At 41.7% G+C, this 17,832-nt stretch overlaps 2 protein-coding genes across 5 annotated transcripts in view; one reads left to right on the plus strand and one right to left on the minus strand.

Annotated features, from left to right (window-relative positions):
• Nucleotides 1–10,962, plus strand: part of FNDC3A (fibronectin type III domain containing 3A) — a 72,646-nt gene extending 61,684 nt beyond the window's left edge. For all 3 annotated transcript variants that reach the window (XM_058196945.1, XM_058196947.1, XM_058196946.1), the window contains 5 exons: nucleotides 863–1,143; nucleotides 2,302–2,514; nucleotides 4,400–4,566; nucleotides 6,554–6,675; nucleotides 7,906–10,962. In XM_058196945.1, the coding sequence (XP_058052928.1) occupies nucleotides 863–1,143; nucleotides 2,302–2,514; nucleotides 4,400–4,566; nucleotides 6,554–6,675; nucleotides 7,906–8,223 (1,101 nt within the window). In that variant the 3' untranslated portion in view covers nucleotides 8,224–10,962. The remainder of the gene's footprint in view (nucleotides 1–862; nucleotides 1,144–2,301; nucleotides 2,515–4,399; nucleotides 4,567–6,553; nucleotides 6,676–7,905) is intronic.
• Nucleotides 10,963–16,548: 5,586 nt separating this feature from the next.
• The window catches only part of LOC131204935 (START domain-containing protein 10-like), a 37,947-nt gene continuing 36,663 nt past the window's right edge, over nucleotides 16,549–17,832 (minus strand). Inside the window, exon 6 of one of the 2 annotated variants that reach the window (XM_058196611.1) lies at nucleotides 16,549–16,662. The gene's annotated coding sequence lies outside the window, so the exon portion shown is untranslated. The remainder of the gene's footprint in view (nucleotides 16,663–17,832) is intronic. The other variant, XM_058196610.1, reaches the window with a different exon arrangement.

Here is a 17,832-nt window from a genome sequence, read left to right on the forward strand (position 1 = left end):
TCCAAGTCAGAGTGAAATAAAACTTCATGAGTATTATGATAAAAATAGTGACTTCTATTTCTTAACTTCTACGGACAATCTTTAAATCTCAGAAAGTAATTTTTCTTCTCTTCGTGTCTAGATCGGGGTCTCCAACCTTGGCAACTTTAAGCCTGGAGGACTTCAACTCCCAGAATTCCCCAGCCAGCAAAGCTGGGAGTTGAAGTCCGCCAGGCTTAAAGTTGCCAAGGTTGGAGACCCCTGGTCTAGATCAATGTTTCCCAACCTCGGCAAGTTGAAGATGTGTGGACTTCAACTTCCAGAATTCTCCAGAAGCTGATGGTTTGGGTAAAATTCTGGGAGTTGAAGTCCATGTGTTGCAGAGTTTGAGAAACACTGTCCTAGATCAATCTCAGTTGCTCATGCTTGGCTAGGAAAATGGGCTTTCTAGCCAGTTGGTTGAACTCCTTTCTAGGATGATAGGTCTTACTATTATTGGTCTGGTTATTTAGGATTAAATGCACATCCAGGTTTGTCCATGTTTGCTATGTCTGGGATTATGGGAATTAAAATAGAAATAAACCTAGAAATAAGGAGAAATTTTCTGACAGTGAGAACAATTAACCCATGGAACCAGAAGTTGCCTTCAGAAGTTGTGGGAGCTTCATCACTGGAGGCTTTTGAGAAGAAACTGGTGTAGAGTCTCCTGCTTAGGAGGGGGAGGGGGGTTGGACTAGACCTACAAGATCCCTTCCATCTCTTTTAATCTGTTTTTTTTTTTTTAAAATCCAAAACATCTGGAGAACATCGTGTGGAGGAGCCTAGCTGCAGATGCTTGAGACTTTACACTTGTTCTTCACACTTCGCTCTCTTTGTTTTTCAGGCTGTGAATCTGGCTGGTCCTGGGCTATTTGGGGAAATCGGCACAGTGACCACGCCAGCTTCAGTGCCAGCTGCGGTGGCAGTATTGAACTTGCTTGAAGAAGATCAGTTGGAAGGTCCTCTTCCCCTCTCCACGTGCCTTGCTCTTCACTGGGAGGAGCCTTGCTGCCATGGGGCAGAGATCATTGGCTACCACATAGAATATGGGGAGAAACAGGTCTTAACGGTCAACAGAGTCACAAGCCATGTTCTGGAGAACCTGCAACCTGACACTTTATACAGGTGATTGGCGAATTTTGACCACAGTACGGGTCGCTGGATGGGGCCAGCTTGTGTCTGAAGAACTTCATTTATTAAATTTGTATGCTGCCCATCTCACTGTCGGGCGACACTTAGGTGGCACATAATATCTTGTACAGTTAATCCTCAATTTGCAATTTGTTTAGTGGCCATTCAAAGTTACAACGGCGCTGAAAAAGTAACCTATGACCGGTTTTCACACTTACCTCCCATTACTGCATCTCCATGGGCACACAATCAAAAATCAAAACACTTGGCAACTGACTCAGGTTTGTGACAGTTGCAGTGTCCCGGGGTCGTATGGTCATGTGGTTGTGACCTTCTGACAAGCAAAATCAACAGGGAAGCCAGATTTCCTTCACAGCCGTGTTGCTAACTCAACAGCTTCAGCGATTCACTTCACCTCGCTTTGCAAAAATAGGTCGTAAACTGGGACAAAAGCCACTTAACAACTGTCTCACTTAGCAGTAGAAGCGTTGGGCTCAGTTGCGGTCATTTTCAGCTGGTCTAGGCTGAGCCTGGCTAGGAAGAAAGGGAGCCAAGACATGCGGCAAAACTCAGCTTTATTCCCCACAAACAGGCTGGAACCTCAGAACACGATGAGTAGGAAACATGTCTCTTGCAAAGTCAATGCTGGGAGTGTCCAGCACCCTTTAATGTCTCTGGATCCCACCCATTGGACAGCCAGCCAGCCACGTCCACTGGGAGCCGGCAGCTGCTAGCGTCGGGGCTGTGCATAGTCGACTACTGTGGTAGCTGCCTCGGCTGATTCCCATCTGGCTGCAACGGTCCTCCCCGCTGCCCGGAATGACCCACTGCGTGGTGCGTAGCTGCTGTGGAAGTCTGCCGGGACCAAACATCTGGGCGGCACGGGTCCGGCGGGGAACAGCTCAGCTGTTTGGCGCCACTGGAAGTTGGCCTGCTACCAGAAAAGCTGCTCCCTTGCTCGTTGCTCCCGTTGCACACAACCCCTCCTCCAAAGTTTGGTGATCCCCAGACTGGGGCTCGACAATCATAAGTCGATGGCTGCCTTTAAATCAGAGCAAAGATTCATTCATTTAATCACTCAGTGTCTTCAGCTTTCCTCTCATACAAGCAATCTTCTAATGTCAACTTTTTCTCTGTTTCATTCCCCGATAGAATCCGAATTCAGGCCTTCAACAATCTTGGAACTGGTCCTTTCAGCCCATCCATTAAAGCGAAAACCAAGCCTTTACCTCCAGATCCTCCACACCTGGAATGCGTGGTCTTCAGTTACCAGAGCCTTAAGCTGAAGTGGGGGGAAGGCCCTAGCAGGGCTTTAATTGCCAATCCCACCCAGTTCAATTTGCAGGTGGAAGACAGGCTGGGCAGGTGAGATCCAACTTGGAAATACGTTGGCCTCTTCATGCCTGGGCTCAGCGTATGGAGGGGGAAGGTTTCTTTGAAGTGGCAGCTCAGAAACAATAAATGAACCCCAATCTCCCAGGCTACGGGTGCTATTCAGCAGGTTCTGACAGGTTCTGGCGAACCGGTAGTGGAAATTTTGAGTAGTTTGGAGAACCGGCAAATGACACCTCTGGCTGGCCCCAGAGTGGGGTGGGAATGGAGATTTTGCCATATCCGTCCCCCAGGAGTGGGGAGGGAATGGGGATTTTGCAATATCCTTCCCCTGCCACACCCACCAAGCCACGCCCAAAGAACTGGTAGTAAAAAAAAAATTGAATTCCACCACTGTCCCAGGCATGGAGAGCAATGAAAAGACACATTTGTTCTCTTCTTTAACTCAGCATAATGCTCCAAAGAACCTATTTTTATGAGGTTCCCATCATCTAATTGAATGCCTAGCCAGAGTCATTGAATGGTGTAATCGTGGAGATAACAGAATAACAGATTTGGAACAGAGGGACCTTGGCGGTATCCTAATCCAACCCCCTAATCAGTCAGGAGACCCTTATACCATTCCAGACAAATGGCTGCCCAATTTCTTCTTGCGTGAACATGTTCAATTGAGGGCAAATGAAAGGCAGCATATCAAAACCCAAAGATCATATTTAAGGGCACTTATTTGAGATTTATTTCTTGGCCACTTTCCATTAAAAAAAAAAGAAAAAAGAAAAGAAAAGAAAACCCTGCTTCACATCTGCTATGACAAATGGATGAAAGAAAATATTTAATTGGGGAAAATAGCCTTCATGGATGGTGCGTGCCTATTAAGCCTTGTGGAAGCGTGATCTTTAGAGATTTTTATGCTCAGAATGTTGTTCAGTCTTTGCCATTCGCTAATAGATAATATTCGCCTGTGGTTTGCAAGGCGGCGATCAAATCCAAGCCAGTAAAGTGATGTGTCACACATTGTCAGAGGATAGTGACTCTTTTAGCCCATGCTGTGAACATGAATGGAAGTCCACAAGTGACTGATTTGGGGTTTACTGGCTGAATCAGGAATGCTTAAAAAACTTTCAATGCTTTAAGTACCGTATTTTTCGGAGTATAAGACGCACCTTGGTTTTTGGGGAGGAAAATAAGAAAAAAGCTGATTGGCAGGTGGATCGGCCTCCTGGAATACCCCCAATCAACTGTTCCCAGAGATGAATTTTAGCAACAAGTTCCTTGGTTGTGAGCTCTGTGCCTTGCTTTTTTTTTTTTGCTTTTTTTCCCCTGCCTCTGAAACTTCGTTTCCGAAAAAACTTTTTTTTCTGCCTCTGAAAGCCTCCGAAACAGCTTCAGAAAAAAAGCCTCTGAAGCTCTGTTTGGGGGGCTTCGTTTCTGGAGCTCTGTTTGCGGGCTTGTTTTCTGAAGCTCTTTGTTTGGAGGCTTTTTTCCAGCCTCTGAAATCTCTGTTGGGGCTGCATTTGGAGTATAAGATGCACACAGATTTTCACCCTCTTTTGGGGGAAAAAGGTGCGTCTTATACTCCCAAAAATATGGTATTTCACTCTTTGGAACAGAGGCCTTCAAACTTGGCAGCTTTAAGGCTTGTGGACTTCAACTCCCAGCATAGCTGGCTGGAGAATTCTGGGAGTTGAAGTCCACAAGTCTTAAAGCTGCCAAGTTTGAAGACCTCTGCTTTGGTATTTAAAGGATGTTATCTTTGAATACCCCAAACCTTTCAGGGTGCCTATATCATCTTTAAAAGAAATTTGCCTGCATGATTGGAAGGTTGTCCAATTTTTCAAAGGGCAAAACTGGACTTTGTTTTTGGATTGGAGGGTTAGAGTCCAGAGTATTTTCCAGATCTTTTCTTGTCCCATTTCAGGTTCATCACTGTCTACAGTGGACCTTGCCACACCTATAAAGTGCAACGGCTTAGTGAATCTACAACATACTATTTTAAAATCCAGGCATGCAACGATGCCGGGGAAGGGGACTTTTCTGAAGTTTACGCGTTTGCCACAACCAAATCGCCACCGCCTGCCATGAAAGGTGAGGGGCGCTGAGCACATATTAGCGGTGTTCATCAATGGAGCAGGATGTGACCCCTTAAAAGGAGAGGTTCTCCAATGCATAACTGTTTGCTTCTGCTTTGATCAGCGATACTCTACAGGGGTTGGGAGGCAGGGTTTTTGGCCAGTATAGTTTTGAAAGAAATTAGATAGGTGTCAGACTTGGAACCCTGACAATTGGTTTAGTTAAAGGCAGGATGTTTCTCATGTCGCTGTTTTAGAAAAAAATTAGATGGCCCTTGGATGAAGCGCACAAAATGAACTGAAATGCAGAATGTACCAGTCTCCCCAAACCTTATCCTCAATTATCCAAAATCACTGGTTCTTATTTAAATATCCTCGTTGGGATTGGGTAAATGGGTTGTGTCATTTCCCAAAGAAAAATCACTTTTACCCAATTTAGGGTAATACACCCCCAGATTCAAAGGCTACAGTATTCTTCCTAATCTCCCCCAAAGAGAGTAAGTTCTTGACTTACATTTGGTAGTTCTTGACTTACATTTGTTTAGCCACCAGAGTTATAACGACACTGAAAACAGGGACTTATGGCCATTTTTCACATATATGGCCATTGCAGCATCCCCTTGGTCACGTGATCAAAATTTGGATGCTTGGAAACTGGCAGGTATTAATGATGGTTGCAGCATGCCCGGTCATGTGACCCCCTTATCACATGACAAGCAAAATCAATGGGGGAACCAGATTTATTTACATACAACCGTGTGAATAACTTAACAAAGACAGTGATTCTGTGGTAAGAAAAGTCGCAGAATGGACCAAAACTCAATTTCTCGCTTAGCAACAGAAATGTTGGGTTCAACGTTGGTCGTAAATCGAGGACTACCTGTAACCCAGTGAGACAGTATGGGGGCGGGGGCATTCCAAAGCTTTAATTTCAGTCACACCTTCTTAAATTATTCCCACCAAATGCGCATCGGGAATAGAACCCAATGTTGTAAAATTAATCTGCCAAGAAGCAGCTCAACTTGGATGGAAGAAGAGTTGGAGGAATAGATTTTGGTACAGTAACCCTAAACCAGGGGTAGTCAACCTTTTTATACCTACCACCCACTTTTGTATCTCTGTTAGTAGTAAAATTTTCTAACCGCCCACTGGTTCCATAGTAATGTGCTGTGTATCATCATCTACGCATGCCTCTTGCGCATCGTGGATTGGGTTTGGGGGGGGGAGACAGCTACCAGTTCTGCTTGTCTGTTATAGCTGGGTGGTGTGGGGGGAGACGCGTGAGCTGTTCTGGGACGAGGCTGTTTTGTTTACGGTCGCACTATAGCGCCATTTAGTTTCACTTAAGTAACGTGACCTAAACTTATGCGCGGGCAATACAAATAGTATATTTTCAGAAATTTAAATTGTCAAGGGGAATTTTTGGAAAACCTAATGAAAATGTTTTTAAATAATGCTATGAATTTTTTTTAAAAAAAGTCAATTAAATTAAAAAAAAAGGAAAGTGCTTCAGTATCGGACAAAACCCCTACCGCCCACCATGAAAGCTGGAACGCCCACTAGAGGGCGGTAGGGACCAGGTTGACTACCACTGCCCTAAACCAAGTTTCACTTTGAAACGTTGCTTAAGTTCATTCAGGGGAGAGAGATGCGCGCTATGCACTACCATTAGCTAAAAGGAGGACAAGATATAGCATGGTTAACTTCCAACTTCCGCCGCGAGCTTAAGACACATCTATTCATTTGCGCAGGACTGGACTAGGGTTTTAAATTTTAAATGACTAAATTTTAGATTTTGGTTTTAAATTGGGTTTTATTATTTATATGTTTATTTTAAATATTTGGCCTTTATAATAAGTTTTTTAGATGAATGTTTTACTTTGTATATTTATGTGTTTTTTATATGGCTGTACACCGCCCTGAGTCCTTAGGGAGATAGGGCGGTATAGAAATACGAATAAATAAATAAATAAATAAATAAATAAACTTGTTCCAAATTGCAGCACCCAAAGTCCATCAGCTGGGAGACAACGTCTGTGGAGTCACATGGGAGCCTTTACAGCCAATGAAGGGCGATGCCATTGTTTACATATTGCAGCTTGCCACTGGGAGGGAAGTGGATCAGGTAATCTCAGAATGATCTTTTTTAAACAGATATTATGGGGGAAAGCCCCTCCCTCCTCCCCCCCCCCCAATACAGTAACTCTGAATGCATTGTTATAAAGCAGGGGCATCCAACCGTGGCAACTTTTAAGATCTTGGCCAGCTGGGGAATTCTGGGAGTTGAAGTCCACAAGTCTTAAAGTTGCCAAGGTTGGAGACCCCTGTTATAAAGGGTCCTCATTATCACAAAAATTGTCAAGCGTCAGGGAAATCGGGACATCCGGGCAGTTCAAATGAATATGAACATTTATTGCAAGCTTAAGCTCTCGACAAGAATCTGAACTACTAACAGTCAAGGGAAATTGGTGGTAGATAAGTCAATGGAATTCAAGGTGGGGTGGACTTAGATCTCTCCTGGGCGTAAAGAGACTCATGACTGATGACACATTTGACCCCTTTCTTAAATTCAGCCTGGTCATCTCCTACATGAAGCCCTCTTCCTAACCAGACCATCAGGCGGCCCCTCAGAATAACTGTAATCAGAATAGATGGAAGGGACCTTGGCGGTCCTGCAGTCCAACCCCTCAAGGAAATTTCAGTCAGGCTGAATCACAGCTTAAGAGGTGCTGTGTAACTTAATACTCAAGTCTATGCGCTTGAAGGTTGCCCAGATTGCCAAACGTCATATTAAGTGTGACCTTTCCTTAGTGGTAGACCATCTTCTTTTCAACTAGAAAGTCGTAAGATTTCCTGGAAGGACCAGAAAGGCAAGAGCCACTGCCAGTAAATATGCGTAATATGGAATTGATAGGCCTCATAGGTCAGAATAAGGCAATATTTAGGGGTGGCCAGCAGAAGTTAGCCATGAGTACCAAGATACGGATATCCAGCTCTTTCAAGAACCAGGTTCTATGCCCTGTCTGATGTTTTAAAAAGTGATTTGCCACAGAGCAATGGGGGCCAATTCCAAGTGTAGCTTATATTTTCCAATGACTGCCCACCTGTCCTCCCAAAAGCAGAGAGAAGCTTAGATAGGAGCACCTAGGAGGCCAATTCAGTGACCACCAGCAACTTTATCAATCTGTTTTCATTCAATGGGGATTCCAAAGCTGCCCATACCACGTTTTGGGGACCTGGCCAGAACATCTCAGAATTTCTGGTAGGCCTCCAAAGATGGAAGATTTCTGGCTTTGTGGGACTCGGTTGCCTTTTTCTCTAATCTGATGTGTGTCTTCTCTTGCTCCTGCCCCAGATCTACAAGGGACCAGATACTTCCTACCGCGTCCCCAACGTGCAAACAAACTGTGAATACCGATTCAGGGTGTGCGCTGGGCGCCAGTATCAGGACTCCACTGGATTGCAAGAACTCTTTGGCCCGTATAGCCCGAGCACCGCCTTCTCATCTCAAAAGCAGGAGTTGCTTTCTCCGTGTTCAGACCCGGCTCCGGAGCTCCTGAAAAGCAAGCGGAAGGCCCTTAGCGACGAACAGTTTGCGTTTCTGCTCCTTGTAATCTTCGCGACGGTTGCCATTTTGTTTGCTGTTATCATTCAGTACTTTGTGATCAAGTAAGTCGATGGCCAAGAGCAGTGGGACTTCATCACTCAGCTTATAATTTTTCATATGGAAGTTTTACGCCTTGGGGTATTTATGTAAATTCCAATTAAAATGCTAGCTGGGAACGATGGAATAAAAGACACACATTTCCATTTTTTTGCTGCTGAGTAACAGGTTGGATGGACAGGATGTCTTCTTCCCCCCCTCCTCTCCTCCCCGTCACCACCTGCCCCTTCAGGGGACGAAGAAACTCGGGGTGGGGTGAGGAGGAGAGGAGGAAGGGCATACTGATGCGAAGAACATCCCTATTACAGCACGGTGGTGCATCTTCTAATCAGGGTTAGCTGTTGAAAACAGCAAAAAAGAAAAAAAAAAGCTGCCTTAATTCTCAAGAGTTTTGACTTAATTTTCACAGTAAGTCCTGAATTCTCAAGTCGAGAGAGAGACAGAGAGAGAAGGGAGGGCAGGAGACGAGCCCTAGTATTTGGGGGACCATGAGATGTAGCAGCAAAGATGCTTATTACGCTTAACAAGACAGTCCTGTATTCTAGGATGCAGCATGAGGAAACCATCTCGGATACACTATAGATTAAAAAAAAAACACCTCCTACCCAAATAACTTTTAGAGATAGTGTAAGGTTAATTTTTCCAGTTATTTTAACACGGGGTGGGGGGAGTGATAGGGAAGGGGGGTACGCCGTCCCTTCTAGGGCAGGTGTGAGCTTTTGAGTTTTTAATCCACAGAGTCCAAGGTGTCCAATTTACCTGGATGCAGAGGGATTCGCGTTGGTCTTGAAATGTGGCGAGAGGGTCTCCCTTCCCCCTAACCCCTCCCCCCCAACTTCTGGAAGCATCTATTTCTGATTGAGATGCTTTCTCTCATCGGTAAAAAAACAAAACTCCACAAACGGTTGGCCCGAATCAACGTCTCTTCTCTATGCGTGAGAGACTTAAGAACACCCTGTGCTTCTGACTTTAAAAAATAATAATAATTTAAAACCGCTGCAGCGTTGGTTTTCTTTGTTTTCCAAGGGAAAAAAAAAAAGCACAGCATTTTTTTTTGTCTTTAATGAGAACAGAAAAAAAAAGTGCATTTATGATAAATGTTTCACTATTTGGCTCAAACTGAGCAAAAATGTTTTTTGTACTATTCTTAACATGGAATTAAAAAGTCGACTCTCTGGGGGATTTTTTTTGGGGGGGGTTTAGTTTTGTTTCTTGGGGCGCCCTTCTAACGTCATCCGCTTGATTAAGTCATGTGTGAAAATTACTTCCCCCTCCTGTCTCTCCCATCTTCCACCCCCCCCTCCCCCTCCCCCCCAAAAAAGCTAGGTCTTAAATTTTAACGTAATTGTCACCTCTTCCGTAGCAGTTCCGTGTTCCACTGTTTGGTCTTGTGAGATTCCAGGTCTTTTCCGTTTGTGATGGAAATTTCAGTAACATCTCATGGCTTCGGGTCACTCATGTTTTCTTTCATTTATTTGGGTGGGTTGGCAAGGGGTGGGAAGGGCAAATATCATGCACTACAGAGGAACTGTTCTGTGTTAAGGCCTCTGCAGCAAATACCTGTAAAATAAAAGTAATTAAACATTATCTTTACAGTCATGCTACTTTGAAAGCTTTGGAAACCATCCATTTTGTTCTTTGGAAGAAGAAACTCAAAAAGAGAGAGAGAGAGAGAAAAGACTAGGCATTTTGTTGAGTTTTCCATATTGATAGGGACCGAAAAGTTCCACCTTACAAAACATCCAAATGCTTTGTACTTGTATATGGGAAAGTGGACGTAACTCGTAAAACTCATGTTTAGCTTGAAAACATGTCTGTTTCCAAAACAACACAACTGGCTGTTAATTCATCATGATAGCTTATGGTTTGTGGCATTGTGTTTGCATTTCACACCTGGGGGAAAACACACACACATACACACACACAACTACACACACATACACACACACACGCACATAAATGATATCATATCACTTACTTATCTTTAAAGTAGATTTATGGTGCAATCTGAAATTTTATCTTTTTTTCTCCATAAAATGTACTCTCCTCTTTTATGTGATCTATTTATTTTGATTTAAAAAGAAATTCTGGAAAAATGTATGTTTGAATGTACTGTTCTACTTGTAGCAGAACTTTTTAAGTTAATCATTTGTTGTAATGGAAGCCTCTGCTCAGTGTTGAAAAGAGTTTTATACAAATGTTTGTGTCTTTAGTTTGCAGGAATGTTTACAACCTGTTCTCCTTCATTTCGTTTCATACTTCACTTTTTTATAAAATAAAATAGATTTTGCCTCTGGCAGATTTCTGTTGCGAAAGTGACAAAAAAAAAAAAACAAAGCAAAAAAATATATAGGTGGGGAGAGAGAAATCTCACCGAATTGGCAGCAGTGTGAGAAATACATTTTTTTTTAAATTAGATTTTCTGAATAAAATACTAACCAAAATTATGACTTCCTAGAAAGTTAAATCTTTTAATTTGTATTTGTAATTGCCACAAAATGTTTATTATATTTCCAGGAAGTTTACTGGAAAGCATAATGTAGAATTTTATATTTACAGCTATACATTCCAGATCGATGTACCTAGTGGCATTAATGTATTAGGTCTCCTTTTCTCTTGTATTGTAATTTTTGCCGTATTTCATACTTACGTTAAACCTGCCAGGCATCGTATTACTAAATTGTAACTATCAAATAGATAATATATTTAATATGGCCAATAAAAATAAAAAAAAATGTTCACATTTGGGATTGTGGAGTCGCTGTGTCTCATCTATCACACGTAGATCCTGGACAGTGTACAACCAGGCTCTGCAAACTTGGCAAAGTTAAAAGTTGTGGACTTCAACTCCCAGAATTCTAGGTGCTGAAGTCCACAAGTCTTAAAGTTGTCAAGTTTGGAGAACGGTGGTATACAGGAATTGTCCAGAACCATCGATCAAACATTTTTTACATCTTGCTTTAGTTCTTTTTAACACCATCCACAAATAACATCATCTTACACTTTTCATCTTCGCATGGAGGACGTGTAAAGATAGATCCTTGCATCTTGCACTCATATTCCTTTACAAGATTGAGCAGTGATTTATTTTCAACCAGCTACTGTTAGAAAGTTTTGTTCAAACTACCTGGACTTGGTGACCTTTAACCTCCCAGAACAGGGGTTTCCAACCTGGGCAACTTTTAGTCTGGAGGATTTCAACTCCCAGAATTCCCCAGCCAGCAGAGCTGGCTGGGGAATTCTGGGAGTTGAAGTCCTCCAGACTAAAAGTTGCCCAGGTTGGAGACCCCTGTCCCAGAACATTTCTCTCCAGGTAGCATCAACCAGGCTGGATATAACATGATGCTGATGTCCTTTGAAACGCTTCTGCATCAGATGAGGGTAAATTAATTCAGGCAATCACATGAATCCACTGGTGCAGCTTATTATTCCCAGAAAAACTTGCAAAAGCCAAAGACCTGACACGCTGAAACACGGGGAAGAACATTCATTCATTTTCTGCTTGGTTTAAAATATATTCCTTACTACAGTTAAAACAATTTTTGAATACAGCTCGACCAATTCTTGAATACAGCTCGACTGTCTGGAACCCATACCACATTTCTGACTTCAATACAATTGAACGTGTCCAGAAATATTTTACAAGAAGAGTTCTCCACTCCTCTGAATACAACAAAATACCTTATGTTACCAGACTTGAAATCCTGGGTTTAGAAAATTTAGAACTCCGCCGCCTTCGACATGACCTGAGTTTAACTCGTAGAATCATCTATTACAATGTCCTTCCTGTTGAAGACTACTTCAGCTTCAATTGCAACAATACACGAGCACACAATAGCACAATCTTGCACAATCTTGATTGTAGAAAATATGACTTCAGTAACAGAGTTGTTAATACTTGGAATACACTACCTGACTCTGTGGTCTCTTCCCAAAATCCCCAAAGCTTCAACCAAAAACTCTACTATTGACCTCACCCCATTCCTAAGAGGTCTGTAAGTGTGCCTATCGTTCCTGTCCTATTGTTTCCTTTTGTTATATCCAATTAATATAGTTATTATATACTCATGCTTATAGAATAGAATAGAATTTTATTGGCCAAGTGTGATTGGACACACAAGGAATTTGTCTTGGTGCATATAATAATAATAATAATAATAATATTTTAATTTGTATACCGCCCTTCTCCCGAAGGACTCAGGGTGGTGAACAGGCAGATAAAATATACATACACACAATAATTAAAAACATCCCTTAAAAAACTAATTTAAATGCCCAAAATATTAAAAAACGTACTTCCCCGTAAAATCACAAAATTTTAAAAACCCATCCAATAAAAATAAGAATCAGGCTAGTCCAGCCATACGGAATAAATAAGTTTTAAGTTCGCGGCGAAAGGTCCTAAGGTCAGGTAATTGTCGAAGTCCGAGGGGAAGTTCGTTCCACAGGGTCGGAGCCCCCACAGAGAAGGCCCTCCCCCTGGGGGCCGCCAGTCGACACTGTTTGGCTGACGGCACCCTGAGGAGTCCCTCTCTGTGGGAACGTACCGGACGATGGGAGATAGAAGCCGGCAGTAGACGGTCCCGTAGATAGCCCGGTCCTAAGCCATGGAGCGCTTTAAAGGTGGTAACCAATACCTTGAAGCGCACCCGGAAAACAACAGGTAGCCAGTGCAGTCTGCGCAGGATAGGTGTTATATGGGAGCTCCGAGATGCTCTCAGTGTACATAAAAGAAAAGATACGTTCATCAAGGTACAACATTTACAACACAATTGATGATCAATATAGCAATATAAATCATAAGGATTGCCAGCAACAAGTTATAGTCATACAGTCATAAGTGGAAAGAGATTGGTGATGGGAACTATGAAACGATTAATAGTAGTGCAGATTCAGTAAATAGTCTGACAGTGTTGAGGGAATTATTTGTTTAGCAGAGTGATGGCCTTCGGGAAAAAACTGTTCTTGTGTCTAGTTGTTCTGGTGTGCAGTGCTCTATAGCGTCGTTTTGAGGGTAGGAGTTGAAACAGTTTATGTCCTGGATGCGAGGGATCTGCAAATATTTTCACGGCCCTCTTCTTGATTCGTGCAGTATACAGGTCCTCAATGGAAGGCAAGTTGGTAGCAATTATTTTAATATTTAAAATCACTAATGATTTAAATCACTAATAAAACGGCTTGATTTAAATCAACTTGATTTAATCATCATTTTTAAAGAGCTCTGTCCCGCAGCGGCTCCTCCTCTGACCCACTGTTGAGTCACTGACAGTCTCAATATTGCAGAATATATAGCCTCATGCCACATAACTAAGCTCCATGTCATGCTGATATAAACCACATTATTAATGTCTCTTAAATAGAAAACTATCTTTAGATAGATTTTTATTCCAAAAGCATTTTATTAAAATAAATTGGATGAAAATAAAAAAAAATCAGATTTAAATCAAAAAATCAAATATATATATATATTTTTTAAAAAGATTTTTTTGATTTAAAAATTTGTCAATGTTTAGCCACTCTGGTTAAAAAGAAAAATATTCTGCCATTATCCTTAAAACATTTCATCCGAAGAGCTGTAAAGAAAAACCATATTATTAATAATAACTATTATTTACTATAACTAATATTACCATCAAATCAGGCCTTGAATTAACATTCTTTTAGGAAGGATGTTCTAACGTATGTCTAGCTAAAAAGATGTTATTTTTTTTGTCTATAGCATCTCATTAAACAGACAGCAAAGTTTATGGCTCTTCCAGCAAAGAGGATAAATAGCTTGCAGCTTATTCAACCTGATCAGACTGCATTAGACCCAAAGAGCTACATGAGAAGTATTATCAGCTATCTCTTTATTAAATTTATTTGCTGCCCATCTTGTTTCAAATTGACTCTTTTGGAATGCCACTGACGGTATTAAGAGGGCCGTCAAAATATTTACAGATCCCTCACATCCTGGACATAAACTGTTTCAACTCCTACCCTCAAAACGATGCTATAGAGCACTGCACACCAGAACAACTAGACACAAGAACAGTTTTTTCCCGAAGGCCATCACTCTGCTAAACAAATAATTCCATCAACACTGTCAAACTATTTACTAAATCTGCACTATTAATCTTCTCATCGTTCCCATCACCAATCTCTTTCCACTTATGACTGTAACTTGATATATTGACTATCAGTTGTGTTGTAAATGTTGTACCCTTGATGAAGGTATCTTTTCTTTTATGCACACTGACAGCATATGCACCAAGACAAATTCCTTGTGTGTCCAATCACACTTGGCCAATAAAAATTCTATTCTATTCTATTCTATTAAGCAGAAAATAGGAAAGTGGCTTTTGATTTTTCTTGAAATAAAAATTCCAGTTGGCCTTTTGTATTTTTTGCAAAATATAAATTGTTGCTCAAAATTTCTTTCACAGATGTAAAGGATTTATAAAAATCCAAGATGGCTGTGCCATGGAATACAATCACAAAAAATGCAGAAATACAAAAAGGCCAAATCTTATATATTTATGGCATTAAAACCACTAGGGGTGGTGAGAGTAAAATTTAAGCAACCAAACTGACAAATGAAAGGGATAAAGCTATATGTTGATGATGCTTCTAGGGGCAGTTTGCTCGTCCAAAGAATTGTGATAACACAACACTCTACAAATTGCACTGAAGAGGAAAAACGGCATTTGAAACAAAAAACGTGACTGAATATCACTGTCAAACTGATTAAATAACAGTATTAAACTGATCTGTGTTGAACTGATTAATTTACATAATTAGAAACAAAAACTCATTAATAATAATAATAATAATAACAACAGCAGCAACAACAACAACAACAGTTGGAAGGGACCTTGGAAACAACAACAACAACAACAACAGTTGGAAGGGACCTTGGAAATCTAGTCCAATCCCTTGCCCAGGCAGGAAACCCTACACCACTTCAGACAAATGGTTATCCAAAATTTTCTTAAAAATTTCCAGTGTTGGAGCATTCACAACTTCTGGAAGCAAGTTGTTCCACTTACTAATTGTTCTAACTGTCTGGAAATTTCTCCTTAGTTCTAAGTTGCAACTCTCTTTGATTAGTTTCCACCCATTGCTTCTTGTCCTGCCCTCAGGTGCTTTGGAGAATAGTTTGACTCCCTCTTCTTTGTGGCAACCCCTGAGATATTGGAAGACTGCTATCATGTCTCCCCTAGTCCTTCTTTTCATTAAACTAGACCTACCCAGTTCCTGCAACCGTTCTTCATATGTTTTAGCCTTCAGTCCCCTAATCATCTTTGTTGCTCTTCTCTGCACTCTTTCTAGAGTCTCCAACATTTTTTTTACATTGTGGTGACCAATAATTATCTAGAGAGCTGGAAAAAATACAACAGCTGATATTTTAAGATGGAAGGATGGGCAAGGGTGGAGAAGAGAACCAAATATATTTTTCTTTTCTTGAAAGATAAAAGTAAGAGCTAATTTCCATATTTTACAAGAGAAGCGATCTTTGAGATTTGGGGATGAGGATGGGAGGAGACGCCACTTACAAAGATCCTCTGGAAACAGATAACCTGAAGTCTATATAGAAAAGAAGGACTAGGGGAGACCTGCTAGCAGTATCCCAGTATTTGAGGGAATGTCACAAAGAGGAAGGGGTCAACTTATTCTCCAAAGCAGGGGTATCCAACCTGCAAAAGCTGGCTGTGGAATTCTGGGAATTGAAGTCCGCCAGGCTTAAAGTTGCCAAGGTTGGAGACTCCTGCTCCAAAGCACTTGAGGGCAGGACAAGAAACAATGGATGGAAACTAATCAAGGAGAGAAGCAACTTAGAACTACGGAGAAACTTCCTAACAGTGAGGACAATCAACCAGTGGAACAGCTTGCTTCCATATCTTGTGGCTCTTCATCACTGGAGGTTTTTAAAAAAGAGATAGGACAGTCACTGGTCTGAAATGGTATAAGGTCTCCTGCTTGAGCGGGGGGCTGGACTAGAAGACCTCGAAGGTCCCTTCCAGCTCTATTCTGATCGATTGAAGTAGTGGTTCCGAGTAGCTTCCATTAATTTGAACACCAGTTTGATCTGAAGCCGCTGCTCTACGCTAGAATAGTGGATTGAATATCCTGGGTGCCATTGATTTATTGTTTTCCTTCTTTTAAAAAAAAATGGTTTACGGAGTTTCACATTTCAGGTAATGTTGTCTTTCACACAGAGAACATAAATGGAGAAGAAACAGAAAGAGGAACCACTCAGGAACAACTGTTTGCAGTTTTCACATATCTCACACCCAATCAAGAGTGCTAAAGCAGCCATCAAAGGAAGACCATCTATTCCAGACCACTTTCTTACCTCCAGCTTGCAAAAGTGGTCCCTTTGGTCCATTTGCAGATCTTCAAAAGGGAAGGTGGATTTTGTAACAGAAGTTGTAAAACCCGGTCCCGAGTAGATCCGTCAGCGGGGCTCTTTAAAGGAAGAAAACAGCAATTAGAACAGAAATAAGAACCGCATCACTTTGCCAGAGAAGCTGAAAGCCAGGCAGAGAAACCTGGTATTTAAGTGCCACCTCAATTGGAGAAACAGCCCCCTCCCTCTCCAGCAAATACCACATTCTTCTGCCTTTCATTTTCCTTCCTCCATCTATCTATCCTGCCATTTAAGCCAGTGTGCCTGCCTCTTCTGATCCTCCATAGTTGATCCACCCATGAGAGCAAAGAGCCCCCAATGTTACGTAAGAGGAGATTCTGCAAATCTGGTTCAAAAGCTTCCCCCATTAAAACTAGACAAGCAAGAGCGTTTCGCTGGAGACGTCTCTTCCTTCCAAGACGTCAACGATGTGGCATGAATTTAAAATTTTAGTCAAAAGCCAGTGCAATCGCTTTGGTATAGGTATAGGACCAGTGCTAATCAATTTGATCAATTTTCTAAGTTTGTCGCAATCAACGGCACCCGTACGGATCAAAAGGTGGAGGCTTGTAAAACCAAGTCGAGTAGCCTCTCATTGACCATCTTGATCATCCTTGTTGGGGCTGAAGAACCAAATTCTGAAATTCAGCGCCATACTACCTGGGGTTTAAGGGCTCCCTGTAGAGCAGAGGGTCTCCAAACTTGGCAACTTTTAAGACTTGTGGACTTCAAGCTCCCAGAATTCCCTAGCCGGAGGAATTCTGGGAATTGAAGCCCACAAGTCTTAAGGTTGCCAAAGTTGGAGACCCTTGCTGTACATCAACAGAAACTCCTCTAAAAGTTACTACAGGGTTATCACTGTCAACACAACCGGAAGGAGAAATAAATAGATCATTAAACATATTTGATCCATTTGATTTGACAGTTCAGTCAAATTTAGTTTGGAATTCAAGCCTTCCCCGCCCCCGCTTTGTTTTAGCTAAGCTGCTTTGAGGAGCAAGTCAATAAGAAATCAAGCCAGTAATTGATCAGAAAAATAGCATTTGCTAATGCATGCTTTGATTCCATTTGTACATTTTTAATTCACCATAGAACATAAAATCACGGGGTTCGAAGGAACCTTGGAGGTCTTCTAGTCCAACCTCTGCTCAATGCAGGAGATCTTATATTAGCCCGGTCAAATGGTTATCCAATCTATTTTTTAAAAACCTCAAGTGATGGGGGACACA

The sequence above is a fragment of the Ahaetulla prasina genome, chromosome 11, assembly GCF_028640845.1.
Source record: "Ahaetulla prasina isolate Xishuangbanna chromosome 11, ASM2864084v1, whole genome shotgun sequence".
Lineage (NCBI taxonomy): Eukaryota > Metazoa > Chordata > Lepidosauria > Squamata > Colubridae > Ahaetulla > Ahaetulla prasina.